Source organism: Gopherus evgoodei, chromosome 9, assembly GCF_007399415.2.
Source record: "Gopherus evgoodei ecotype Sinaloan lineage chromosome 9, rGopEvg1_v1.p, whole genome shotgun sequence".
NCBI classification, from domain to species: Eukaryota; Metazoa; Chordata; order Testudines; family Testudinidae; genus Gopherus; species Gopherus evgoodei.
Genome location: NC_044330.1, coordinates 12984142 through 13012048, shown reverse-complemented (window position 1 = coordinate 13012048; position 27907 = coordinate 12984142). Strand labels below are relative to the sequence as shown.

General features: G+C 42.5%; 1 protein-coding gene across 1 annotated transcript; it reads right to left on the bottom strand.

Moving 5' to 3' along the window:
- Positions 1–5: 5 nt before the first annotated feature.
- TBL1XR1 (transducin beta like 1 X-linked receptor 1) lies at positions 6–27887 on the bottom strand. Its single transcript, XM_030574699.1, is given in 16 exon segments — positions 6–5352; positions 8233–8334; positions 9024–9189; positions 9413–9540; positions 13658–13732; positions 20263–20384; positions 21408–21470; positions 22911–22939; positions 22941–22964; positions 22966–23006; positions 23109–23160; positions 23970–24000; positions 24003–24110; positions 24203–24216; positions 25341–25476; positions 27692–27887. Coding segments are annotated over 16 exon segments (1281 nt in total). The 5' UTR covers positions 27855–27887; the 3' UTR covers positions 6–5325.
- Positions 27888–27907: the final 20 nt, after the last annotated feature.

Sequence of the window (27907 nt, the reverse complement as noted above, 5' to 3'; positions counted from 1 at the left end):
CAACGTAATATCAAAATATATTTTATTCTGGACCTCTTTCAGATCTGATTCAAATTACAGTTGTCAGAGCAATACAATGCAAAGGGAAACTGCAACAGAAAATGTGCCTAGAAGGGATATGGGTTTTGGGGACAAATCATTGTGATGTAGAACCAAAATAACATCATAGTGTAATTAACATGGTCCAGGACAGTATAGAACATCTATATCAGTCTCCTTTAGACAATAATCATGAAAACTGAACAATAAAAGTCCTTTAAACAAGTACAAAAAACTGTCATGGGCTGGTTTACACTTTTACAACAATTGTAGTTTAACTGGATAACTGAAGAAATGATGCAGACATTTTAATCCAGTGCTATAGGAAGGCTCACAGAATTAGACCCAAAGGATGTGTAACTTCAACTACAGTGTGAATGTCAGGAGAGAGAGAAAAAATTATTTCTGTATTCTAGGATTACTAATCTGCACACTGCAGTCTGTTGTGAAACAAGACTGCAAAATATACTGGACTAGCAACAACATGCAGACTGTTTTTCTGAATTTATCCTCTAATGCCAGGAAACCATTATGAAGTAAAAATGCTTGTTACTTAAAAGAAAAAAGTAATTAATATCCTACAATATCATCAGGCCTCAACCCTGGAAACTTAAAGGATGAAAAGGAGAATTTTGTAGCTCTTCAAAAACTACGGAGCTGAAGCACTATTAACACAAAATCTGCAATTTTTAAAAAGAAACGGTGCACTTTTCTGTTGTTTTGCCTGCCTTCAATCATATTTATGTTGAAAAAGTTACTATTGAACGTGATATTTCAGAGTTTGCACTAGAGGAAGGAGTGAAAACTGCATCACACCTTCCTCTTCACCAGGGAAAATGCCAGGCATCTTCATGGAGATTTACTGCCATCTCCCAAACCAGTACTTTCTTCCAGCATGCCACAATATTGCTCCTGCTTTGTGCAGACTACTGGAGATCCCTCTTCATACAATTCTACAGGCATTTTCGGTAGGAAGAGGAAGTCTGTAGGAGAGTACTGCTTGCCAAGCAAATGGAATACTGAGCTAAAGCCTGCAGAGCTTGCCCAGGCACAATTCTCACTAAGTTTTTCCTGGCCCATTATACCCAAGTGTCACACTGTCCAATACTTAGAAGGACCCAATCCTCCAATGATTACTTAGGCAAAAGCTTCCCCTTGAAGTGAAAAAGTTGATGGGATTTTTGACTGAGTAAGGACTGGAAAACTGGCCCCTATGTCTTCTCTTTACTAAACAGAGGAAACATACAACCTTTTATTTACAAGCTGAAAAGCCACTTTTGAAATTCTAATGAAATTCCTTTATAAGACCGAATTAAATTCATTAGCTGTTAGATTACTCTATAGCTTTAAGGTGAACTGGTACAACAGCCCTATTGTACCTACTACACTTCCTAAAGTTGGAGAACGCTTTAAAGTCAGCAATATCTCCTTAAATACCCTAACATGAGGTAAGCAGTGTAAGGAAAAAGGAATGCATTTAAAAACAAAAATTGAAGTTGTTACAAATCTTTGGCCTTTCTGTTAAGATTCACTAAAGTGTCCTAAAATCCAGAAACATGTTTCAACTGTCATGTCATTCAAACTCTGGTAATTATTACTTCCTTCCCTCAACCCAGAAAAAGAGGCACTTCTAGTATTTCATACAAGAGTTCCAGTCCTCTGCCAGACACACCATTTAACCCCCTAAAGAAGTATTCTCCAAACAAACTGAATTATCAAGACCACAAAAGAATTTAAAAAAAAAAAAGTTTCTATGAGGACTTAATTACTTTGTAAACAATAGTACAAAGTCAAAGGGTTGGGACTCTTTACATCAATTTTAAATCACAGGAGCCAAAGTAAAAATAGAAAATGATGATATCTCCAGGAAAACCTGGAACTCCTTATACAGAAATGGAAAAAAAAAATACTAAGTTGATGATAAAAAAAAGATTGCAAACATGACAGCAGGCTGTGCCTCATCCCATCTACAAATGTGACCCCAGTTTTCCCTAACTGAAGTTCCCTCCCAAGAATTCACTCTGTAAGTCAACATTTCTTCCAGCAAACATATGCAAAGATTTATACACCTTTAACTTCACATACTGGGAGCAGCCCCACTGGATGTCAGTGAGACCTTTAGCATGTAAAGTTAAACATGTGCTTAAGTCTTCACAGAATTGGGGCCTTAATAACATTAGGCATGTACCCCTTAAAAGGAGGAGTGTGGAAAATCTACTTTGTTCTACTATATACGAGTCTCTGCACTAGAAAAGAATCTAATGACCATGGTACTCCTCCTTGCCTCACATAAAACATGGAAATGAACATCATGCATGCACATGGTTAACTCTGTATAAGACATGAGACAAGAGGAAGTTTGTGCAGAACAGGAGCAGCACTGTGGCATGTTGATACAGAACAGCAGCAAAAAATATACTGGCCAGATCCTCATAGCTCCATTGCAGCAGAGCATTGGTGATTCACACCAGCTTGATGTCTGGCTCATGTATCCAGAGACACCCAGGCCTATGAAACTGATATTCCTGCAGTGTATACAAACATCTGAAAACCCACAGTCCTGTGGTAATGAAGCTCTGTATTTTCTAACTGTGGATACCTGACATTATGCTTAAGCAACTAGATTTACTCAAAACTAAAACAGCTGAAGATTGAGAAAAAGAATGTGGCAATACCATCAAACATGGCTGTGGTTTAGCAGTTATGTCACAGAATTCCACAACATTTTTTTTTAAATTCGCTGAAACAACCATCCAATAACTTGTATGAAAATGAATAAACTGTCCATATTAAAATACAAAAGTACTATCAAGAATCACCTCTGACTTTCAATTTAAATTCAGTGCAATCGACAAATGCATTGCTAAAGGAAAAATGCAGCTTAAATATACTCAAAACATTTGTGTCTATTCCTGGGAGCACAGTTTAAAATTATTGCACAGATTTTTTTTTTATTTTTTCTTAATAATGACAGAGGTCAGCCACAATCATGGACCTCCAGCAATAAAAGCGATATTTCAAGTGCCAGACACTCAACATATTAGGTTTCCTACATATTGTAACTCACTGGGTAGTTGTTCTAAACAGTAATATGTTCCAAAACCCTAAAAACAGCTGGCACAGAACCATCATGGATGACTGCCTTTATGGATATGAATGTTTGGTTGTTATTAGATTCGTGTATTACCTGCCCCACTGATAATAACTGGGGTACATATTATGAATGCATGTATTCTCTTTACCACCGGCAAACTGCCACCCTACCTTAGCCAAACTCAGACTTGCTTCAAGTCATGTTAGTCTCTGGCAATAGCAGAAATCAATCCCTAAAGAACAATTCTGTTAAAATGTAAAAGCTGCATTATTTGGGTTAAATCAATTTATACTTAACTACAGAAGTTAAAGTTAAGTGATCATAAGCCACAAAATTAATTTGTGATTGAAATAGTGTTATAAAACTGATAACTTTGCAAAGCTTTCTAATATAAATCATTTCTTAAGTAAAATGTTTGTGACATAGATTTGACAACCTCTTTTTATAGAGATTTATACGCCTAGAATCTTAAGCGAGACAAAACCCTTTCAACTCCATATAGGCATAAACACGACCCTCATGCTATAATTTACAAATAAAATCACTATCAATATACTTTTAAATCACATGAGCAGAAAAAGGTTTGCCACATATATGTCGCTGTAAGAAAAATATTTGATATTGTAAACAGAGTAAAAGACACAATATAGTAGTGATTATTAAAAAAATAGCAGCTTACATCTACCTTATATTTGGGGAAAATGTAGTCACAAGATACAACAAATTGCAGGACTGGAGCAGCAGGGGAATTAGTGCAAGTATTCATCTCTTAAATAAGCTGAATCACTGCTATTAAAATAAACTTGAAGCAAGTCTTCTGTTTTAAAGGTTTTTTTTAAATCTAAGGTAGTAAACATTTTGCCTGATAACGGCAGTGTTATCAAATATATGCCAAAGATTTTTTTTGTATAAGGAAAAATTACATTAGATACTTTTAATACTGGAATTTGGTTACATTAGACATCTGAGCTCCTACGAACAATGATGGGCAAGTCTTGTAGAAGCTGTGGCATGAACCCGCATCCAAAAAGATTTTAATCTTTTAAAAAAGCAAACAAACAAAAAACCAACCACCAATCAACCACCCCCCTTCTCAAAAAAACCCCAAAACTACATTTTGCTCCTTTTCACAATAGTGCACAATTTAACCATAATTTAGCTATGGTCTCAAAACAACAGAAGATGCATATTTTTATTTATTTATTTGCATCCCTGTAGTGTGTGTGTGTGTGTGTGTGTGTGTGTGTGTGTGTGTGTGTTGTGTGTGTGTGTGGTGTGTGTGTGTGTGTGTGTGTGTGTGTGTGTGCGCGCGCGCGCGCCCCCTTCTATTCTTAAATTTGGCAGAATTATGTCCCAAATAAGAAACTACTGCATTTCAGCCATGTCACTAGAAAAAATCCACAGCATTATACCCATTGCTGACGTACTTTATAGATTAACAGGACATGAAATGTCACATCTCAGAGGTGAGTTTCTTTTCTCTCTCACCCAGTAACACATCTTCCACACCCCCCTCAAAATTGTGCTCTCGGAGCCACAGAATGTACCAAATATCAAGTTCACTCTACCTCTTGAAATAATGCATTAAAATATATTTAAAAGAAGCTCTGTTTAAAGGTGAAAAAACAAACAAGGAACCGATTCACTCCCTTACTTCATGCATCCGTAAACTTAACCAAAAGAAACAAAAAAACCAAATGTTTAAAAGCAAAGAACAAAATACCGCTGCAGGTTTATGCAAGTCCATTTTCTCTGTACACGCAAACTGCTCAACTACTGAGAAGGGGGAGGGGAAACAAAACCACAAACCATTGCGACTCTGGATTAAAAAGGGAGAAATAAAGGCTGTCATTAGTATCTTCCAAATTTGGTACATGTATGGTCTGCTCTTGTATGGTATATTTCTCTCTCTTCTGTTTTTCATACGCGAAACTTCTAAATGTTATTTTGGGGCACAGGCAGATTCCAGCACTTGGTGAACAGGATTCACAAGCTGTGACAAAACTCTGTCATCCTCTTCAGGGTGTAATCTTTATTTTATTTTATATACAGTATATGTATATATTTCTTTTAGATTTGGCTGTACTGGACTGGCCATGGTTCAACTGGGACTATAGCAGTACATGGGTTAGGGACAGTCATTTTGGCTATGTACACATTCATAGTCGGTCCATGGCTTCCAACTAGTAGCGCTATTTCCGTAGGTCTAATACACAAACCTGTAAGAAAAAAGAAATACATATACAGAAATGCACACTGCACAGCATTTTTACAGCTATACAATTCTATATGTAATATAAGGTCATAACAACAACAACAAACAGGTTACGCAAATCAACCATAAACCTATTATTGGGAGGAAAAATAAACCCATGAACAACATTGTGCATCATCTGTAAACTATGAATACAATAGACAAAACCAAATGATTCTGAGTAAAATTTTCAAAAGGACCAAAGTGATTTAGCAGCCAAAGTCCCATTGACTTTTATGGACCTGAGGCTTCTAAGTACCTAAGTCATTTTTTAAAATGTGATTTAGGTGCTATTGAAAGTTACCCTTTACATTGTTATTCCCTGAGTATTTCTCCTGGTGCCCATTTGGTTAAAAAGTGGCAAAAAAATTTTACCATGTGCTGTGTTAACAACATGTAACCAGGTGCTCCTAATACTGCCATCCTTGTCTTCCGTTCCACAATCTCCAACCCCTGTGGTATTCTACACCCCACTGCTGTGTCTTGTCCTTCTTTAAACTGCAAGCTCTTTGTAGCAAGGTCGTTCTTTTTTCTTTTATGTTTGTACAATTCCCAGCACGCTAAGGCCATATTAAGGGTCTCTGAATGCTTTGCTAAGATATATAATAATCACTGCCATGGGATTCATCGAATATTGTGACAAAAATAGCTGGTCTCAGGTCATTCCTATGCAAAAGCAAAAGTTGCTCATAAATGACAATGATATTGAACTACTGCATTTCTTTTGCCCCATGGAGAATTCATTAGCATGTAAAGAAACACAATGGTTAATGAGAGGTTTCATATGGATTTTGCTTCTCCAGATTAAAAAAAAACCAAGGGATTAACATGGTTATATCCCAGTCATTCAAAACACGACCTAATTGGAACTTCAACTGTTTCTTTTTTGTTATGGGAAACAAACAAAACCAACAAAAAAGGATACTGTGAATTGTTTTGCTTAATATGTGGTAGTTAAAAGCCAAGGAATCTATTTGGAGCCAGTCTGTGAAGTACTGTAAGATCTCATTAAATCTCCATTGTGGGAGAGTGAAAATATTAGAACAGACTGGATCAGCCAAGAAAAGAACACATAATAGTACACAGTTTCCTATTATAATCTAATCAGAAGATGGATCAATTGCTAGAGCCTGGAGTTCCTTCAGGTCTACAAATTGAGATTACCCTACCAGAAAAAGAAAACCACATGTAAACTACATTTGCATTCATCATTTGTTTCATTATTACCCAGTTTATGGTAGAACTAGCTCTGGATTAGTGGGGAAGCTGTGGGTGGATTTAAAGATATCATTTTACTAACAAATCTCACCAGAGACAGTAGAAATAACAGTTTTTTAAAATGTTCAATTAAAACATGAAACATGAACTTAATGGGGAGATATCTGTACATTTTGAATGAATATATTCTAATTATCTCCCCTTTAGGATAAGTAGAGGACAAATCCCTATGCTTTCCCAGCAGATAATTTAGGGCTTCCAACACCTTCCTAGAGATACCAAAATGCCAGCTACTCATTTTTACATGATGCAGACCATATGAAAACTTCCTTTCACTGAGATGAAGTCTCTGCAATGTGGTTTCATTTCTTTTCATATTCAAGAGAGCTGTCCACTTTCTGTTCTGAACCACAACAAACCAATCTATTTTGGCCTTCCCAAAAGTTGTTCTCAGTTTATTTACTTTATCAAATGTCCTCTTAAAGGGTCTGAAAGGACCATTTTCTATCATCCAGAAAGATTTAACTGGAAGCCACTTGACTTCATTGTTTGAAGGAATACTTCTTGGTATCAAAGAGATAATCCTGCCTTTCCCCAGCTGTGCTCTTTCCTTCTGTATCTATATGTATGTGTGTCAGAAGCTGGGGGGAGGGAACATGCAGACTTTTTGGCATGTGGGCTATCAGATCATTTGAGTCTCTGGACTGTGAAGGTACCAGGTTAGCTTCTCTCACTTACTTATTTATGGCACTCCTTCAAGCTACCAACTCCCAGAGTACATGCCCATAATAGCTCTTACCCAATGCTCTTATTTCTGATTTGTGTTGGGCTTGACCCCTGTCTCTCTCCTTTCTTATTAACCCATGAGATTAAGAAGTCACTGTTTGCCTGGCTGCTGTGCAGAGTCACACATGAATATTTTTAATGCGGTGTTGTTGCAGTCTGACATCAAAAGAACTGAAGGCCACACTGTCACACTGCTACAGGGAAGAAAGGGCAGATTCATGCTTTATTAGAACTTACAAGCTCATCTCCTGGGCACTCCAAACAATGTAAGCAAAACGTTACTTGTATAAAAGGGACCTGTAACCAAATGAGTGCTCAGAAATTCATATCTTGACTTAAATTCTCAACAGCAACTCAAATGATACTTCATTCATATCAGATATAAAAAAAATGCCCCCCCCCCACTGATCAGTTCTCTTGAAATGAAAAGGTTGCAAGCAAGAACTAGCTTCCACACTGAAATGAACAGAGCAGTTATTATGTACATATTTCTATAGTACATGTTGTTTTATAGCCTCTCCTGGCTCAAAATCGTAATATTTCACACTTGCATCTGACAATTTTAAAGGACTTGACAAATCAAAATGGATTACACTTCCCAAAACCCCTGTGACCAAGAGAGACAACTTCCAACCTTGCCTTAATTTCAGATGTTAATTTAAGTGGAAAACAAGTGCAGCTTGTTTATAGGTAAAATTTTAGATAACTGGCTATTTGTACTCATTCTTCCTTAGAATAAGCACAATTTCTCTCCATTTAGTCAATAGTCCTCCAGCCCATCTGATTGTCTAAAAAAATATACACGTGTAAGAAATGTTGGAGATTGTTCTACTATACTTACTGAACCATCTGAAGCACTTGCTCCAACTTTGTCTCCTGCTGCATTCCAGCAAACCTCAAAAATCCCTCCTGTTCCCCGATAACTGTGAACTAAAGCACCTGTCTACACGGGGGGGAAAAAAGATATGCAATTAGAATAATAAAATGCACACGAGTAAGTAGAGTTTGTACGGTATGTAGAACTTCCCTGTTACTTTTAAAGGGTGAATTCTCCCCAGGGGAAGTGATCCATGTAAGATCTCACATACAACTTAAGCATCATGTTAAAACATTTATGAAACTCTGTTATCCTGTATACCAGGATATCCTAGTACAAAGGTCTCCTTGCAAAACAGCAATTACTTTTCAGAATTTCTGGATATACAGCTATTCTCTTCTGGAACTGGATCCAACACATGCAACAACATCATATATCACTGACTGTAGCAGCTTTGGATAATAGCTGTAACTATGTATGAACAAGTCACCTATTTATACTTTTCAGAACCCAGTGTATGCGTGTGTGTTGAATCCTTATGCTGAAGCTGTGACACTGAATAAATATGCCTGTGAGAATTAGTTTGTGGTTTACAGAGAGAAGTCATATTTTAAGTTTTAAGTTTTACCTTGTCAAAAATTTGCAAAAAGACCCATTTGAACTGAAGAAAGCTACTTTCACATACTATATTTAATATTTATATTGAATATACAAAGCTACAGCAGCTGAAACAGCCTTAGAACAATATATGATTCACTGAATAAGTCTGAAACACACAAATCAAACAAACTGGTTCATATAAAAACAGCATGTACCTGTGTATTCCAGATGTGAACACATTTGTCAAAAGAGCCACTGGCCAAGTACCTGCCATCAGGGCTGAAAGCTACACTGTACACAGGTTCTTGATGTTTTGTTAAAGTGTGGATGCAAATTCCTCTGTCTACATCCCATAACCTAACAGTAGAATCAAAGGATGCACTGCCAAAGGAAAACAAATGGATTACATTTCAATTTTATTCAGTTGTTTTCCTTTGATGGTGTTAAAGTCTCTCCTTTAATGTCAGAGTATCTCCTAAAGTAGAGGTTCACTTAGTGCTAACATTCATTTACAAAAGGAGAAAAGGGGAGGGAGGGGGAAAGGGGTAGGTGCAGGGGGAATTGTCAGCTTCTTGACTGGTATGATAAAAGAATTAAATATTACCTTGCTAACATAAGATTGGCATTTGGATTGTTTGTTCCTGGTCCTGTAGGACTCCATTTGATAGTATAAATTTCTTTGTTGTGTGCTTGTAAATCATGGACACAACTATCTTGTTTCATACTCCAAATCTAGGGTAAAAATGAAAGGAAAAAAACAGATTAATATCCTAAACATAAACACTACACTAGAACATACGGATTCTCCCACCCTCTTCCTTGCTCACAGCTAACAAGGCCCAACTGACAGCTTTTTAGGTCACCCAAATCATACACCATCGCTGGTTGCTTTAGAGTGGAGACAGGTGTATGTTTTCTTTAAGGTTATCAGTACAGCATGGGGTTAAAAAATAAACAAAGGAGTGACATGCAATGTTTCCTACCTAAACAAATGCATGCATGCTCATTGAGAATCCAATCCAAAGACCACTGAAGTCAATGGACATGTGCTAAGATACGGCATGCATATAGTGGTGTTTGTGTCAAAGTTGTATGAATGGATTATCACAGTTATCACTGAACTTTGTTTTTAAATAGACTTTGTGCTACCAGGGTAGGATGCAGAAAAGGATATTGGGGAAATATACTTCTTCAAACAGAATAATATAAGCACAATGGAAAACTGTTAAGGTGTTTGACTTGGTAGGGTAATATGACTTTACTTAGATTGGGCAGGGATCACCTTTTTGTTCTGCGTTTGTACAACACAATAGGATCCCAATCCATGACTAGGGCTTCTACATGCTATCATCACACAAATAATGAAACAAAAACAAAGTATTCTTTTAAGGGTTTGTGTTTTCATTACAAAAAACAGGTTTGGGAGCGTTCATAAAGCTTTGCATACATTTGAAACTTGATATTCATTCAAATTACTTGTACAAGTGCATTTTTTTCCTTTAATGATATCTAATTTGGTGTAATTTTAGCTCGCCTCACTTTAGCTGTGACTCGGGAAAGCATTTAAACATACTCCTAAGTCCATCTCTGTTACGGCCAGCACTTAAACATGTGTTTAAAGTTAAGATGCTTTCCTGAATCAGAATCACTTTAATGACAGCGGGAACCGGGAGGGGAAAGATTTAACTATATTTCTGATTTAAAATGGCTGGATCTAAACATAAAATCTAGTTCCTTTTCCCTCATTGTGAAGAACATTCAGCACCAGTAAAAGTTTCTGTATGAAGAACCCTAGAGACTTCAAAAAGAAGTCTGGGATCCTATTGTGTTGTACAAACGCAGAACAAAAAGGTGATCCCTGCCCAATCTAAGTAAAGTCATATTACCCTACCAAGTCAAACACCTTCGTCTTCATTTTATTCACTGGTTTGAAAACACATTGGCATCATCAGTCCAAGGCTCCCCTTACCACCATATCCAGGTGGCTCAAACATAACCTGGAAACAAAACCTCTAAACATGAGTAGTTCAATCTTCTTCCACATTCACTCCTTGGGAAAGGCCAAGGAGTGTGCTAACTGCAATGGAAAGGGGGTGGGGGGGTTTAATGATGTGGATATCTATCCAATAGTAACTACAGTGGAAGACCACGAAACATCAAACAGCTTGTGAAATGGTGAAACGAAGAGATTGCTGTCAGTCTGGTTTAAATGTGAAGCAGCAACCTGGAGGTGAAAGGCTCTACATCGAGAAAGAGCTGCAGAGTACACTAGGCCCTTTTAATAAATAAATAAAATATAAACAACAGAGTTTTCCTGGTTTGAAACATTTGCAGTATCTATTTGCATATTTCTGTTATATAAAGTCTTAGTAAAAGAAAAAGCACTGATGTGTTGTAAGAGTACATCCAAAATCCCAGTTATATCACAATTAGAGCCATAATGGTCAAAGTGTATTTAGAGAGAATCTGAAGGGACTGTGACCTCTGTATTAACAAATGTAAGACAACATTAAATGCCAGGTTCTCATACTCTGACTCTGGTTTAGCTACATCTTAACTCCATAAATAGTTCTACTGACTTCAGGGGGATTCCTTGTAAAGTAAGATATTATTCAATGTAAGGAAGGGTATCTTAACCTGTCCTTCAGGGAAACTGAAGAATGGTGGTGCCCACTCTCAAATACTGTGACAAAGTTCCTCCTCTACCTTGATGGGTCCTGCGCTTATTGGCAGATTTGCTCACCTCAGTGATCTTCCCCACAGTCTGGATCAACTCCTCCTGTGTGATCAGGAGTTGGGAGGTTTGCGGGGAACCCAGACCCGCCCTCTACTCCTGGTTCCAGCCCAGGGCCCTGTGGATTGCAGCTGTCTATAGTGCCTCTTGTAACAGCTGCATGACAGGTACAACTCCCTGGGCTACTTCCCCATGGCCTCCTCCAAACACCTTCTTTATCCTCACCACAGGACCTTCCCTCCTGGTGCCTGATAAAGCTTGTACTCCTTAGTCCTCCAGCAGCACAGCCTCTCACTCTCAGCTCCTTGTGCCTCTTGCTCCCAGCTCCTCACACGAACATTCCTCTCCTCTGGCTCCTCCTCACCTGACTGGAGTGAGCTCCTTTTTAAACCCAGGTGCCCTGATTAGCCTGCCTTGATTGGCTGCAGGTGATTTAGTCAGCCTGTCTGCCTTAATTGATTCTAGCAGGTTCCTGATTACTCTAGTGCAGCCTCTGCTCTGGTCACTCACGGAACAGAAAACTACTCATCCAGTGACCAGTATATTTGTCCTCTACCAAACTCCTGTACCCCACTGGTCTGGGTCTGTCACAATACTTAGGTACAAAAGACCTGATGTTCCAAAGTATTGCCAAGTGTATGGAATGTAATAGCAGAATGTAAAACACCTGCCACTAGCTTAACATAATGAGGTGAGTAAATGAAATGATACTGGAAAGTATCAACTCTAAAATGAGAATGGTCGAGGCATTCAAGTCAATTCAAGTCCATCTTCAGTTTTTCTAAGGTACCTACCACTGTGGGATCTAAGCTTGGACTCCTAATGCAATGGCAGACCCTTCATGCTAATCTATTTCCATAGTTTCCCCCAGTTAAACAAGCTGTATTGTAAGGTGTCATGCGGCTGTAAATTATTCATGTGCATAACAAGGAGTCCTGCTGAGTCAGCAAGGCCAGAGGACTGCAGACAATCTTTCAGGGAAACTGTGTAGCAACTAATATGGTAAACGTGATCATGTTGAGAATGTTTCTTTAGACCCATTTACAGGTACTTGCATGGCAGGCAGACAGGTTGCATGACGAAAGACGCTACTGCTCACTTGTTAAATTCTCAGTCAAACACCTTTATGCATTTTCCCACATTGCCCCATGTGCATGGGAGAAGGTCTCTGTAAACATCCGCAAAACTAACTTATCATCGTCCTTCAAATGCCTCCTTAAAACTTTCCTCTGCCATGGTTCCTACAGAAAAACCTAATGAAGGACAGGCTGAAACCACTGCCTGTCATGACTCCTTGTTTCCTTGTACTTCCCCATCACTCTATCTGTTATCGCTTGCCTAATACTTAAATGGCAAAGCTCTTTGGACAGGGGCTGCCTTTCTGTTCTGTATTTGTGCAGCACCTTGCACAATGAGGGCCTGGTCCATACCTGGAGTTCTAGGTGCTATGATAGTACACCTCTACTCGATATAACGCTGTCCTTGGGAGTCAAAAAATCTTACTGCGTTATAGGTGAAATCATGTTATACTGAACTTGCTTTGATCCACCGGCGTGCGCAGCCCCCCCCCAAGCACTGCTTTACCACGTTATATCCAAATTCATGTTATATCGGGTGGCATTATATCGAGTAGTGGCGTACTACCAGTAATACTAAGACAGCTCTGAAAAAAGCCAGCACAGCAGCTAACTATAGTCTGGTCCTACATAAACCATACACTACACTGATTGTAACATTTCTCTTTGAGCAAGACTGAGCAATCTCTCTATAACTACAAGTGTAAGTGATAGCACAATTATTAATGGGCCCGATCCTGTAAACCGCTACATGTGTATAGTAAATTATACTCAAATTCCCATGAAGTCAATGCATAAATTCACAGGGCTGGGCCCTTTGGATGAAAGACTGTCGTTAACAAATAGAGATATTTTAGGAATGTCTGTGTCAGGTTTTTTAAAAAAGGAAAAATGTTAAAGAATAAAATAATGACATTAAAATTACTGAACTGCCAAACAATAAGGCTAGTAGTGCACATGGTAGATCTCTACAAACAAACACAGAGGTTGCAGTGTACAATAACTATAAAATGGTACTATTGCCCAAAATTGCAGTTACCTTTAAAGTCATGTCATCAGAACAGGATGCCAGAAGATTACCAGTAGGATCCCATTTGATTGCATTTACTTCATTCTAAAATTGAATAATGAAAATAAAGTTGAAGTCTTTGTTTCCATTATAAACCACAGCTTACAAAAATAAAGTTAGACAGTACACAGGAGTACTTGTACAGTTACATTTCAAAATACTATCAACTCCCATTTCTACTCCACCAACCATACCAACCCTTATTGCCCAATAGTCAAAATTTTCCCAAAGCACCTTTGTGCCTTCTTCTGCATGGGTGCATCTCAAAGCCACCTTTTTACTCTCCTTCAAATCTTTCTGTTAAGCACCACAGCATAGGGGAACTTCAAAATCACTTGACAATGGTAAGGCAGCTGGTGTGCTGTGGCTGCTGATTACTCTAATCATAAATGATTCACTGTTACCTTGTGCATCCTACCCTGTTTGTGGTATCTACCTATTGTCTCTTGCCAAGGACTGGTTGGATGTTATATATGCATATAGTACCTGGCACAATACAGCCCCCATCTCTGATTAATACTACTAATAAAAGACGATTACTCACCTTGTAACTGGTATTCTTCAAGATGTGTTGCTCATATCCATTCCAGGTAGGTGTGCGCGCCGCGCGTGCACGTTCGCCGGAAACTTTGTTACCCTAGCAACTCCAGTGGGCCGGCAGGTCGCCCCCTAGAGTGGCGCCACTATGGCACTTGATATATACCCCTGCCGGCCTGCCCGCTCCTCAGTTCCTTCTTGCCGGCTACTCCGACAGTGGGGAAGGAGGGTGGGTATGGAATGGATATGAGCAACACATCTCGAAGAACACCAGTTACAAGGTGAGTAACCGTCTTTTCTTCTTCGAGTGATTGCTCATATCCATTCCAGGTAGGTGAATCCCAAGCCTTACCTAGGCGGTGGTGTCGGAGTGAGAAGTCGCGGCCTGGAGCACTGCAGAGCCAAAGGCCGCATCATCTCTGGACTGCTGAACCAGGGCGTAATGGGAAGCGAATGTGTGGACCGATGACCAGGTCGCCGCCCTACAAATGTCTTGGATCGGCACGCGGGCAAGGAAAGCCAGCGATGACGCCTGTGCTCTGGTGGAGTGAGCAGTCACATGGCCCGTCGGAACGTGGGCCAGGTCATAACAGGTCCTGATACAGGAGGTAACCCAGGAAGATATCCTCTGCGAGGAAATCGGTAGTCCCTTGACCTGGTCCGCTACCGCCACGAATAACTGGGGGGACTTGCGGAATGGTTTGGTCCTGTCCACATAAAATGCTAGCGCCCGATGGACATCTAGCGAGTGGAGCTGTTGCTCCCTGCGGGATGAATGGGGCTTTGGGGAAAAGATGGGGAGGAAGATCTCTTGGTTAATGTGGAAAGCTGAGACCACCTTGGGAAGAAAGGCAGGGTGTGGTCTCAGCTGCACCTTGTCTTTATGGAAGACTGTATACGGGGGATCTACTGTGAGGGCCCGTAGTTCCGACACCCGTCTAGCTGAGGTGATGGCCACTAGGAAGGCGGTCTTCCATGAGAGATAGAGCAGGGAGCAAGTAGCTAACGGCTCAAATGGAGGACTCATGAGCCGAGTTAGGACCAGGTTGAGATCCCATGAAGGGGCAGGCGGGCGGATCTGTGGATAGAGACGTTCCAGTCCCTTCAGGAATCTCGCCACCATAGGGTGGGAGAAGACGGAACGTCCGTCCCCTCCAGGATGAAACGTGGAGATAGCCGCTAGGTGAACCCAAAGGGACGACAACGCCAGACCCTGGGCCTTGAGGGACCAGATGTAGTCCAGAATAGTGGTGATGGGAATCTCCATAGGGAGAAGACCTTTCTCCGAACACCAACAGGAGAACGCTTCCACTTAGCCGAGTAAGTAGCCCTGGTGGAAGGCTTTCTACTGCCCAGGAGAACCGCCCGAACCAGGGTAGAGCAGTGTAACTCGGAGCCTGTCAACCATGCAGGAGCCATGCCGTAAGGTGCAGAGACCGAAGGTCCGGGTGACAGAGCCTGCCGTGGTCCTGGGTGATCAGGTCCAGATGAAGGGGCAGGGCAACTGGGTTGGCTACTGAGAGGTCCAGCAACACAGGGTCCAGTGTTGTCTGGCCCACGCTGGAGCTATCAGAATCACACGAGCTCTGTCTCTGCGCACCTTGAGGAGGACCCTGTTTATCAGCGGAACGGGAGGGAACGCGTAAAACAGGTGGGTCGCCCATGGGATCAGGAAGGCATCCGCTATAGACCCAGGCTCCCGACCCTGAAAGGAGCAGAATGTTCGACATTTCCTGTTCTCCCCGGATGCGAAGAGGTCCATCCGGGGACAACCCCACCTCTGGAAGAGTGAGAGGGCGACGTCTGGGCGGAGGGACCACTCGTGCGAGCGGAAGGACCTGCTCAGTCGATCCGCTAGAGTGTTTCGTACTCCCGGGAGACAGGAGGCGGAAAGGTGAACGGCATGGGCTATACAAAACTCCCAGAGACGCATCGCCTCGAGACATAGGGGAGAGGACCTGGTGCCGCCCTGCTTGTTGATGTAGAACATGGTCGTCATGTTGTCGGTGAACACCGCGACACAACGACCTTGAAGGTGATGGACGAACGCTTGACAAGCAAGACGGACCGCTCTCAACTCCCGTATGTTGATGTGGAGGTCCAGCTCTGAGGGGGTCACAGGCCCTGAGTTCTCGGGCGCCGCAGTGCGCCCCCCAGCCCAGATCTGAGGCGTTCATAGTCAGGGATGCTGAGGGCTGGGGCGGATGGAACGGGAGTCCCGCACAGACTACGGACTGGTTCCAGCCACCACCGAAGGGAGTCCAGTACCCTTTGGGGACAGTGACAACTGTGTCCAACGAATTTCTGGCCGGCCAGTACTGCGCGATGAGCCAAGATTGAAGAGGCTCATGCGGAGTCGGGCATACGCTGTCACGAACGTACAGGCCACCATATGTCCCAGGAGGGCCAGACATGTTCTAAAGAGGTTCAGCGGGGCCGCCTGCAAGCGCAGAATGATGGCGACAGCAACTGGAACCTGGGCAAGGGTAGCAAGGCCCTGGCTAGGGTAGAGTCCAGAACGGCCCCAATGAACTCTGTCCTCTGCGTGGGGAGCAGAGTAGACTTGTCCACGTTGATCACGAGGCCTAGGGCAGCAAAGAGGCTGCTGATCCCTGCGGACGTGGTCACGGAACTGCAGCTCCGATGTGCCCCGGATCAGCCAGTCGCGAGGTAGGGGAACACGTGAATGCGGCCGCGCCGAAGGTATGCGACGACGACTGCTATGCATTTCGTGAACACCCTCAGGCCCGTAGAGAGGCCAAACGGGAGGACCACAAATTGATAATGTTGGCGGTTGACCACAAAGCGGAGGAAACGCCTGTGCTGGGGGGATATGGCGATATGGAAGTAAGCGTCCTGCATGTCGAGGGCGGCGTACCAGTCTCCGGGATCCGGGATGGATGATGGTTCCAAGGGATACCATACAGAACTTCAACTTTACCATATACTTGTTGAGTTCCCGCAGGTCGAGGATAGGCCTTGAGCCCCCCTTGGACTTGGGGATTAGAAAGTAGCGGGAATAAAAACCCCTTGCCCTTCTCGCTCTTTGGAACCTCCTCTATGGCTCCCTTGACGAGGAGCGTCTGCACCTCCTGACGGAGGAATGCTCGTGAGAGGGGTCCCTGAAGAGGGACGAGGATGGTGGGTGGGAGGGGGGGCGATGAAAACTGCAGGCGATAACCGGCCTGCACAGTGCGCAAGACCCAACAGTCTGATGTTATTTGGGTCCACGCCGGGAGGAAAAATGAAAGACGGTTGGAAAACTGCGGGAGGATCCGGAGGGGAAACTGGTACTGCGCCCTCGGGCGCACCTTCAAATGAAGGCTTGGGTCCAGGAGGGCCTTGGCGGAGCCTTGGTTTTGCCCCGTTTGGCCACCCAACTGTCTGCGTCGGTTGTTCCTGCCGCAGTGCCTAGTGAGGTCCTGCCGCGGACGGAACTGAGGATACGGCCGACGCTGCTGTTGTTGGTTCTGCTGCCGGAATGGCCTGCACTGTGTCGCAGGCGTATGCATCCCCAAAGACCGTATTATGACCCTATTGTCTTAAGGTCCTTTAGTCTGGGGTCTGTCTTAGCAGAAAACAGGCCTTGGTCTTCAAAGGGGAGGTCCTGGATAGTATGCTGGAGCTCTGGCGGAAGGCCAGAGACCTGAAGCCAGGAAATGCGGCGCATCGTAAGCCCCGAGGCAAGGGTCCGAGCGGCCGAGTCCGCAGCATCTAAGGAGGCTTGTAGCGAGGTCCTCGCTACCTTTTTGCCCTCATCCAGAATGGTGATAAACTCCTGACGGGTGTCCTGCGGTAACAGCTCTGCAAATTTTCCCACCGCTACCCAAGAGTTAAAGGAGTAGCGGCTAAGGAGGGCCTGCTGGTTCGAGACCCTGAGCTGTAGCGCCCCCGCTGAATAGACCTTGCGGCCCAGGAGGTCCATCCGCCTCGCCTCCTTAGACTTGGGCGCCGGGGCCTCTTGACCATGGCGCTCCCTGTCGTTCACCGACTGGACCACAAGGGAGCAGGGTTGTCGGGTGAACGTGCAGGTATTCATAGCCCTTTGAGGGGCCTGTACTTCCTTTCCACTCCTCGAGCGGTCAGAGGGATGGAGGCCGGTGACTGCCAGATAGTAGCGGCGTTGGCTGAATAGTCTTGATGAAAGGCAGGGCCACTCTGGTGGGCGCATCGGCGGAGAGGATGCTCACCACAGGGTCCTCGATTTCAGAGACCTCCTCTGCTTGAATGTCCAGGTTTTGCGCCACGCGTCAGAGGAGGTCCTGGTGTGCCCTAAGATCTAGAGGGGGAGGGCTGGAGGACGAGGTACCCGTCACTGCCTCATCAGGGAAAGACGACGAGGAAACCCCTGGCAACAGAGCGTCCACGGGGGGTTCTGTCTGGAGCTGCACCTCCGTCACTGGAGGGAGCTCTGGGTCCTGGTGGCTGAACCTGTCTTCTGCTTCCGGGGAGGGAGGGGGTCTAGACACTGTTGCCTCTGGTAGCCTGCGTTCCGCCGCAGGGCGGGGAGTGATATGTTGCAGACCCTGGGCTTGGCGGTACGCCCATGGGGTCCAAAACCCCCACTGTTGAGGCCCTCGTTCCTGAGGTGGAGGGTCCTGAAACAGGCCGAGTGTCTGTCCTGGCCAGCGTATAGGCGCTCTCTGCCTGAGAGGACACGGATGGTTCCCTTGAAGGCCACGGAGGCGCTGAGCCAGTTTGATAGACCTCTCTATATGCCGACGCCGACGATCTCCTCGGTGCCGAGGATCGGTACCACGAGCCGTACCGGTGCTGGGATCGGGACCGGGAACGGCGTGGTAATCGGTGCCGGGATCCGGATCTGCCTCGAGGTCGGTGCCGAGAGCGGGGACTGCGATCTTTGTTCAGCGCGGTGCCGGGATGGCAGTGGGGACCGGGACCTGCCACTGACGCGGTGCCGGGAGGTCGACCGGGATCGGGACCTACCACCGGCTCGGTGCCGGGAGGTCGACCAAGGAGCTGAACGCCGAGGTGAACGGCTCCTAGAGTCTCGGTGCCGGTGGTAAGAGGAGCCAGACCGGGACCGTGCAGATGCTGATCGGCGCCGCAAGTGCGACCGGTACCGCCGAGGAGAACAGTGCCGGGACTGCAAGCGGCGCCCTGAGCGCGAGCGTTCACGTCTCCGGGGCGATCGGTGCCTGGACTCCGGAGACAGCGCTCTCAGCATCGGTTTTGCCTCTGGAGGTTACCCGTCCTGGGGGTGCCGTGGTTTGAAGCTGCGATGGCTCCGTGAGCGCTATCAAGTCCCGTGCCAAGGCAAAGGTCTCCGGCGTAGATGGGACTAACAGCTCGACCCCTGATCTCAAGGAGGAGCTAGGAGGGGCTGGACTCGACAGACCTTCCGGAGCCGGAGTCAACAGCAGCCCTGCAGGCGGTGCTGCGGCCAAGGTAGGTGCCGGGCATTCCACTCAAGCCTGCCTAGATGGTGTTGCAGACGTCGAGGGTCTTGGATCTGCTCCCGGTGCCGGGGATGGACGGTGCTGGGGAGTCTTGCCAGTGCCGGCGCAGTCCGGTGCTTGAAGCCCGGCGAACCAGGCATGAGCCCGGTGCCGGGAAGGGCAACGGCCCACCCGCGAACAAGTTATACAACTATATACAATAAACAACTGACTAATATACTACTTTAAACTGCTATAAACTATTTACAACTACGACTACGAACAGTGTACAAGAGAGCTAGGTACGTGGAGGACAGCAAGCTGCACTCCACAGTTCCAGCAACCGACACGGCGGTAAGAAGGAACCGAGGAGCGGGCGGGCTGGCAGGGGTACAATCAAGTGCCATAGTGGCGCCACTCTAAGGGGCGACCTGCCGGCCCACTGGAGTTGCTAGGGTAAAAAAGTTTCCGGCGAACGTGCACGCACAGCGCGCACACCTACCTGGAATGGATATGAGCAATCACTCGAAGAAGAATATACTGATACTATCAAATAGCAAACACACATTTTCCAACAAATTAAGTAATAAGGAGATTTTAAAACTTCATTCAGTATATAGAAACCAAGTCACTACTTACTGTGTGACCCTGGAAGGTTTTGATAGGTCTATCTTGTCCTAATTTACAGACATGAATACACATGTCTGTGCTGCAAGAAGCAAATGTGTTGTTACTCTGCCAGTCAACATCTAGCGCTGGTGCTAGAAAATAAGGAGAGATATTTAAGTTAATATGTACCTTGGAAAGGTTTGATTTGTGAGTCTGTCAGTGCATCAGCCTTGTAACTTGGAACAAATGCCAACAGGGAGTGACTAAATCAAGTTGAAGAATTAACAAAGGGTTTTAAATATGTTAGAGCAGTGGGAAATGTAGACCAGCAAATGCAGTTTAATGTAGACACATGAAATTAAGTTTAATAGGAAAGAATCAAAACAGGGAACATATCTGAAATGAAACAACTCTACAGAAGACAAGACACACATTGATGTCTAATAGCACAATAAGCCACTATGAACTGATCCAAATTTGAGACAATCATGGTCCTTGCACCCCAGCTGGCAGGAGCTGGAAGCTCATTGCAAATACTACTCCCAGCTCCTTCCAAGTAGCCATGAATGCTTTACATTATTTAGTAGTGACCCCTCTAGTTGTTGCCATGCCATTAAGTCCATGAAGTTAAGGGAGTCAAAAAGGTGGGAACATGAGGGAGTTTGGAACAGGCACCAAATGCCATACACTTTGCTTCCTCTGCTCCATCTCCCAAGCCACCAGGGGTAAAAGAAATAATGAAATGGACTTGTCTGTTTTGATTTTTAAATAAATCTATTTTAATTCTGGATCATCACGAAGATATAAAACACAAACAGATCTTAATTTTGGGTAAGTTCTTAAATACACTCACACAAATGATACGAAAGTTAGTTTTCATTAATGTTTCATTTAGCAAGAGGGACATGCCAGTTTACAATAATACATGTCTATTATAGTTTTTCCCCACATACAACATAACAGACTGAAATACAGGTTATCAATGACGGTAGCAGACACACACAAAATTGGTTTTTCAAAGGGATATTACTAGGACAGTTTCTGTGCTGTCAGATCCAAATTAAAAAGCTATAAATAGGTATATTAGATTTGAAAAAGCTCAGCACGTTAACATTTTAAAACTTTTTATTCTGTTTTTGACCAATCTGAGCTGTCACCTCCAGAGAAGTACTCACCAGAATGAAAGGGAAACTGCTGCTTGGCTTCTCCAGTATGGGCATCCCAAATAATTGTGGTCTGAGTTGAAAAATAAACAAACTTGTAAAACTGCTAACAAATCATAGGCCTTTTCCATCATTAATGTCTATTAGGTCCTCTACACCCATCTTCCTGCTGGCCAGGATTGGTCACTATTGTACACTTTCTAGTGTTTTATCAAGTCTAGTTTCACACGTCCCAAACAATGGGTCTTCTACCACTTCCTTTCAAAGACTACCCTAATATATTTTAATTGCCAGGAAGCAAGCAGTTCCTGACTGCATCTTAATTTTTTCCCTCTTTTAACGTAATCACATTACTCATAATTATACCTTTTTGTCTTATCCTAAATAATTCCTTTAACTTCAAATTTTGTATGGCCATTATGTGCTCTCTGTTACTGACACTTAGAAGAACTATACATATTTCTAGCTTTTAAATCTATTCTCTAAATCAACTTTTCAGCTACTAAATTATTTCTGTTACCTTCTTAAACTCTCTTTGAGCAGTTTGCTAATACTCTGGCATCTTTCTGCTATACAAATATTTCATATGAGTAAGTCAACTATTACGGCAAAATAAACATATTTTAAAAATAATTATATTATATCCTATCCTATGGGTCTGATTCTACTGTGACAGAAGTTAGTGAGGATTTTGTTACTGCACTTCAATGGAAGCATGAACAGACCTGATATTTTCTTACAGAAGTTAGGTCATGTATTCTGCGAACTTTTTCATCTCTCAGATAATATAGAATATTTTCTGACACTATATTTCAATTGTATTCTCCAGTTGAGTTTTAAATGATTGAAGCAATGAGGCTTCTACCTCCTCTTTTGGGATATCATCACAATCAAACTGGATCTAATTAAATTTTTCCTGACAGCAAAGCCTGCGTTTACCTTTGCACATTTTGTACCACCGCTCTGAGTTATAAGCCCAGAAAATCCTAAACAATCCCTCTCAATCCTTTATGCTGTTACTCTTCAATACCTCCCTGTTCTCACTACTGTCTGAATGAGAGGTTTTCAGAAACAGCTTTACCTCTTCCTTTATTTTTCTTAAAGATGTGGTCTAAACCTGATTCAGCAATGATTGCCACTGCACTGCACTGCACTGGCCACTTCCCCACATTTAGATACATTGCCATTTTTCGTTCTTCCATTTTTCGAGATACTGTACCTCAGAAAATAAATCCTAGATACACTAGTTTTATGCCACTGATTTCAGGGAGTTACTTTTGACTACATTGTTATAACGAAGAGAACCAGGCCCACTTATCCACTGCATTCAAATCAACTAGTTTCCCAACTCTACATCACATGATCAAGTTTATCTAGCACAACTGGTTCTTTATAAATCCATACTTTCTATGATCTTATATCTTCTACGTGTTTACCAAATTCTTATTTTAGTGTTTGTTACGCATAATTAAATCATGAAATAAATAATTTATTTAGCCAATAATTATCTCCCCTTGTCCACTCCGGAACTTAAAATGAAGTTCCTTCTTGTTCCATTTTAATGCAAATAGGTCCTTTATGTTGCCCTAAGGTGCTGGCAAGATTACCTGAAAATTTACATTGAAATTATTACATTCTAGAACTGAGAGAAATATGTGTGGAGGCCCTATGCAGAAAAATCTAATGGAAATGTAAAGCATTTCGATACCATCCTTTAGTCCATATTCTTGCAAATCCATCATACGACCCAGTTGCTAGAAGCGTACTTCACTCTGTCAGCAAAAAGTTATTACATTATTATACAATTCAAACCTAAGGGCACAGAGCAAACTGTCAGATAGAAAATGTTTTGCATAAGGGTCATGCTATTTAGTCCAGAACCTGCAGTATATTAAGAGGAGTGCATACGATAAAATGAAAATATAATTCTGATATGACTCTAAAATAGAAGCACTTAACAGCAATAACAGAAGATGCAAAGCCCTTGCCATTTAGGGTATGTTCATGCTGCAACCAGAGGTGTAATTTCCAGCTTGGATAGATGATCAAGCTAATGTGCTAACAGTAGCACAGTGTAGTTGTGGTGGCCTGGGTAAGTTAGCTGCCAGTGCTAACTGCGGCTTGGTCCACACTGCAGACTTACGTCAGTATATCTGTATCTCTCAGGGGTGCAGAAAATCCACATCCCCTGGCGAGGCCAGTTATACCAATTGAACTCAGGTGTAGACAGCACTATGTCGATGACATTCTCCCGTTGACATGCAATTGCCTGTTGTGGAGGTGGAGTATCTCTGTTGGCAGGAGAAGCTCTCCCGTTGGCCTAGACAGCATCTTTCACTAACCACTGCAGTTGTGCGATGTGCTATATGTACAGACAAGCCCTCAGACTCTAGGTACGGGTGGTTAGTTTGTCACACTGCAGCTGTGCTGCCATTTTTAGCAGATGTTAGCTGAATAAGCTAGTACTGCATTCATCTATCCAAATTGGAAATGGAATCTCAGTCCCAGTGCAGATGTACCCCTTAGCATCTGACTGTGCAAAATTGCATTTTTTTCTTCAGGTTATTCAAGCACTTATAATTTCCACTTACATTCCAATCCAGGATGTCACATCTTTGTTGCTTGGTACATCTTGCCACCTTCTCGTATACAATGTCGGAAGAACCAACTGCGTGGAGCCACTAGTGCTGTTTTCACTGAGGTTCCATATCCGTGCTGTGAATCTCCAGATCTAAGCACTCAAAATATACATTCAAATTAATTCATAACAGAAAAGACAGTGTCCTTTTCAACAAGCATGGACATACTAGTGTGGTCTCCTCTTTAGAAACTGAATTTTCAAAATGTATATGTTATATATTTCCATAAAACATTCAAAAACACATCAGTGTTAAAAAAAAGTCAGTAGATCTGAGAGCAGGTCCCAGTTAGAGCACTCCAGGGACAGTTATAATAGTCTGGTGTGATCAGACTCATAGGAGCATTCTCGCTTCATATACACGTTTGTTTCAGTCAGAATTTTATTCTGTAGGCTTTCCCTTCCTGATAGAGAAGATCTGTAAGATGTGTGTAAGTTAGCCCAAACAAATCCTAACATTGTTATCTTCTCAATCCCCTACAAATTAGCATCAGAATATCTAAATTATTACACATATCTCAAGTACTGGAAACTATAACTGAATTTCTAAGGGAGATAATGATTCAGGTAAACTGGTCTGTTCAAGATTATTAGACAAAAATCCAACCACTACTGGTCTTTAGTACAAAGTAAATAGATTTACAAGTACATACAGAGCGCTCTGAACATTAAATGATTTAATTGTCACAACATTCACGTGAAGTGGGAAAAGTATTACTATTCCATCTTACAGATGAGACGCAGCAAGAGTCAGTGCCTTCTTCAAGGTCTCATAGTGCGTTGGCATACTTGCAACAGTCCTGATCTCAGCTGGAGAGTCTCCAGCTTTTATCCTCCATCTCAGCTGTCTTATATTTGCCCTGAGTGTCCTTGCTGTATTTCTCACCCTTGCAATGCAAGGCCATTGTTTTCACTGCTGATGGAAAACCAACTCTGCTTATATAGAGATATAACTATCAAGGAGTTGACTGCTTGCTCGAAATCTGGGGGATGCTGTCAACTCAGCTATGCATCTGACTAACTGGCCTTCCCCTGTATAGCTGGAGAGGGGGAAAGGAAGCCATATATCCCTAATATTTAAAGTTCACCCGCACTGAGTACACTGAAAATCTAGCAGCTGGATGCTGACAAAGCGCTCATACCTTGCACGGAAAATTGTTCCTAGGGTAAAAAGTTCTAATGTCAGGAACTTCAAGACAGTGGCAGAAGAGATACTGTTTATGGGGCATAGCGTATCGTTGTTCTGCAAAGTCTATGAATAACCCAGTTGCAATGAGAACTGCAATTTTTGTTCCTTTTGTGAAAACATACCTGAGGCCAGAAGGTCGCTAACAGGGTTCCAGGCGCAGATGAATACTTCAGATTCATGACCACGCAGCACCACTGCTTTGTTAGGAGGGATTTCGGACATCTCCATCACTTCCATCATCTCCGTATGATTATCTGAATTATGGAAAACAACAGAAGAGAGTTTGGATTTTTACAGCTTGGGTAATGTATTTCATCTGCTGAATATTAACTGGTAGGTTTATTCGGAAAGGTAAATTCACAGAACCTATGGCTAAGATTTTTGAATGTAACAGTGATTTCAGATTCAGATATCCAATCTGAGAAACCTTAAAGGGACGTGAATTACAAAAAGCACCAAAAGCCTCCCTTAAGCCTCCTTAACGTGTCTCACACTGGGCACCCAAAACTGAAGCCAAGTTAATAACCACTTGTGAAAATCACTGTAAAAATTGTATTTAAAAAACCATACTCTCGCTATTTGTCAGGCCTTATACTCTCTTTTATTCATCCATTTAGTACCTGATTTCTATCTTATGAATGTGAAATCAATTGCCTGTACTGTACATGAAATAGCAAACTTCTGCATTTTAACTTTAAATTAATGGCTATAAATGAGTGTGAAATCAACATTTCAGCCCCTTCACTTCTAAAAACTATTTTAATTAACAGGCAGACATTTGGTTTTCTTGATACATGGTACACTGATAACTGAGATTTTTATCTTATATTGACAGCTGGTATCAAATTATGATTACATGTTGCTTTTCCATGTGGAAGGTATACTGAATCCTCATTGTTCTGTAAAATATATTCCGGGTAATTCATCATTAAAAAACAGCTTTATTGCCAGCTACCACCAATACTGCTCTATTTTTAAAAATATTATTTCACATCAAGAGAGTCTTCTTAGAGAAAACCAAGATGAATATCAAGAGTGGTAAACATTAAACTGCTCCACATTTATCCATGGCAGTCACTGTATAACAAAACACTGTACATACACTGCTTAAATTTAATAGTAAAGGGTTTTAGCGGCGTGTGTGTCAGTGCTTGTGTGTGAGAGAAGAGAAGAAGCCATTACAGCATCATATAAAAACTGTACTGATTGAACAGAATCATATCAATAAGATTTGGTGTTCCAGCCAGTAGGGGTTGCTGGTATATCATATTTTACACTAGCTTAGTAGAATAGTTCTAAAGCTTGAGGTTATAACTCACAGTTAACAAGGAAATATTACTATGGAGTTTTGACATTTATAAAATTTATGGAGGCAGTTTGTTTTTCCAGATCATTTATTGTAGATAATAAATTAAAGAAACTAATACAATGCAACTGTAAAGCTGGGCAAATAATGCATAAGATTAAGTGAATATTCAGTCAAAATTTTCTTTGGCTGCTCTTGTGCCTGATTGCATTCTTTTTCACTAAAACATTCATGTAATCAAGCCTTTCCAGAAAGCTACATTTCTATTCTGGGAGCTTTCACACTATGAACCTGATTATACGAGTAAACTTATCCAAAACTATGATTTATATGACTAATCACAACTAAACAGCACAGCGCCACACACTAAACCAGTGAGTAAATAAAATTTGCAAGAACTTGTGTCAAATAATTTCGAATAATGAATCAAGAAAACTGATCTGTACTGTTGCAAGAAGATAGACACATCTTTTGGTATCAAAGTGATTTATATTCAATTTCCATGCAAGGCTGGATTCTTCTCCTTTGCAGTTGCGATCTTCTTGGTGTGGCCACCAGGAAAGTGGTTATAGGTGCCTGACTGAATAGGCCAGTCTGACCCTGTGCTGGCACTGGTATGAGTCAGAGTAACCTCGGCACTACTCTAACTTAGACTAATTGAGGATTGATGGAGTGGAGTTAGTCCCTCCGTGCTCCCTATCCCCGTACTGGGGTGAGGGTGGGGAGAAGCAGTTTTCAGAGGAGTCACATCTGATGGCTTTATTCAAGCTGAGAGCTCCCATACCCTGGGGGGAATTCTCAGATGGAAAGTTACAGCAATAATCCCCAGTGGCACAAAGGAGCTAGGCTGGAAATGAGAATCTGGCCTACAGTATTGATGGCCCAGAGTTTATAAGTCTCCATCCCTACACACTGTAGAGAAACTGACTATTAAAGTATCACATATAAACTTCTCCACAAGTCATGGGGTTACAGATACAAGCCCGTTTATCTGATGGATGCATTTACTATCTGAGGGGTACACTACAGATACAATAAGAGGCTGCATCTACTGATGAAAAGTATTATCTAAGAACTAGGTATCATTATTATTATAATATATAACAAGGATATAGCCACACAATTGTGTACATAGGTGGAGATCTTTTTCTGCCTCAACTTACTTGCTATAGTGTGCGCTCCATTCTCCTCGCCGTTTGCAGTATTTTCTCCATTTTTTGCAGAGCCCTGTTGGTTAGCTGCAGCTGCAGCAGCAGCAGCTGCTGCCTGTTGTTGTGCAAGTTTATCTCTGTAGGCCTGTTGTCTTGTTTGTACCACATCAGGCATTACTGCATCTATCAGTGAGAGAGACTCTATTGCCTACATCAAACAAGGTAAAT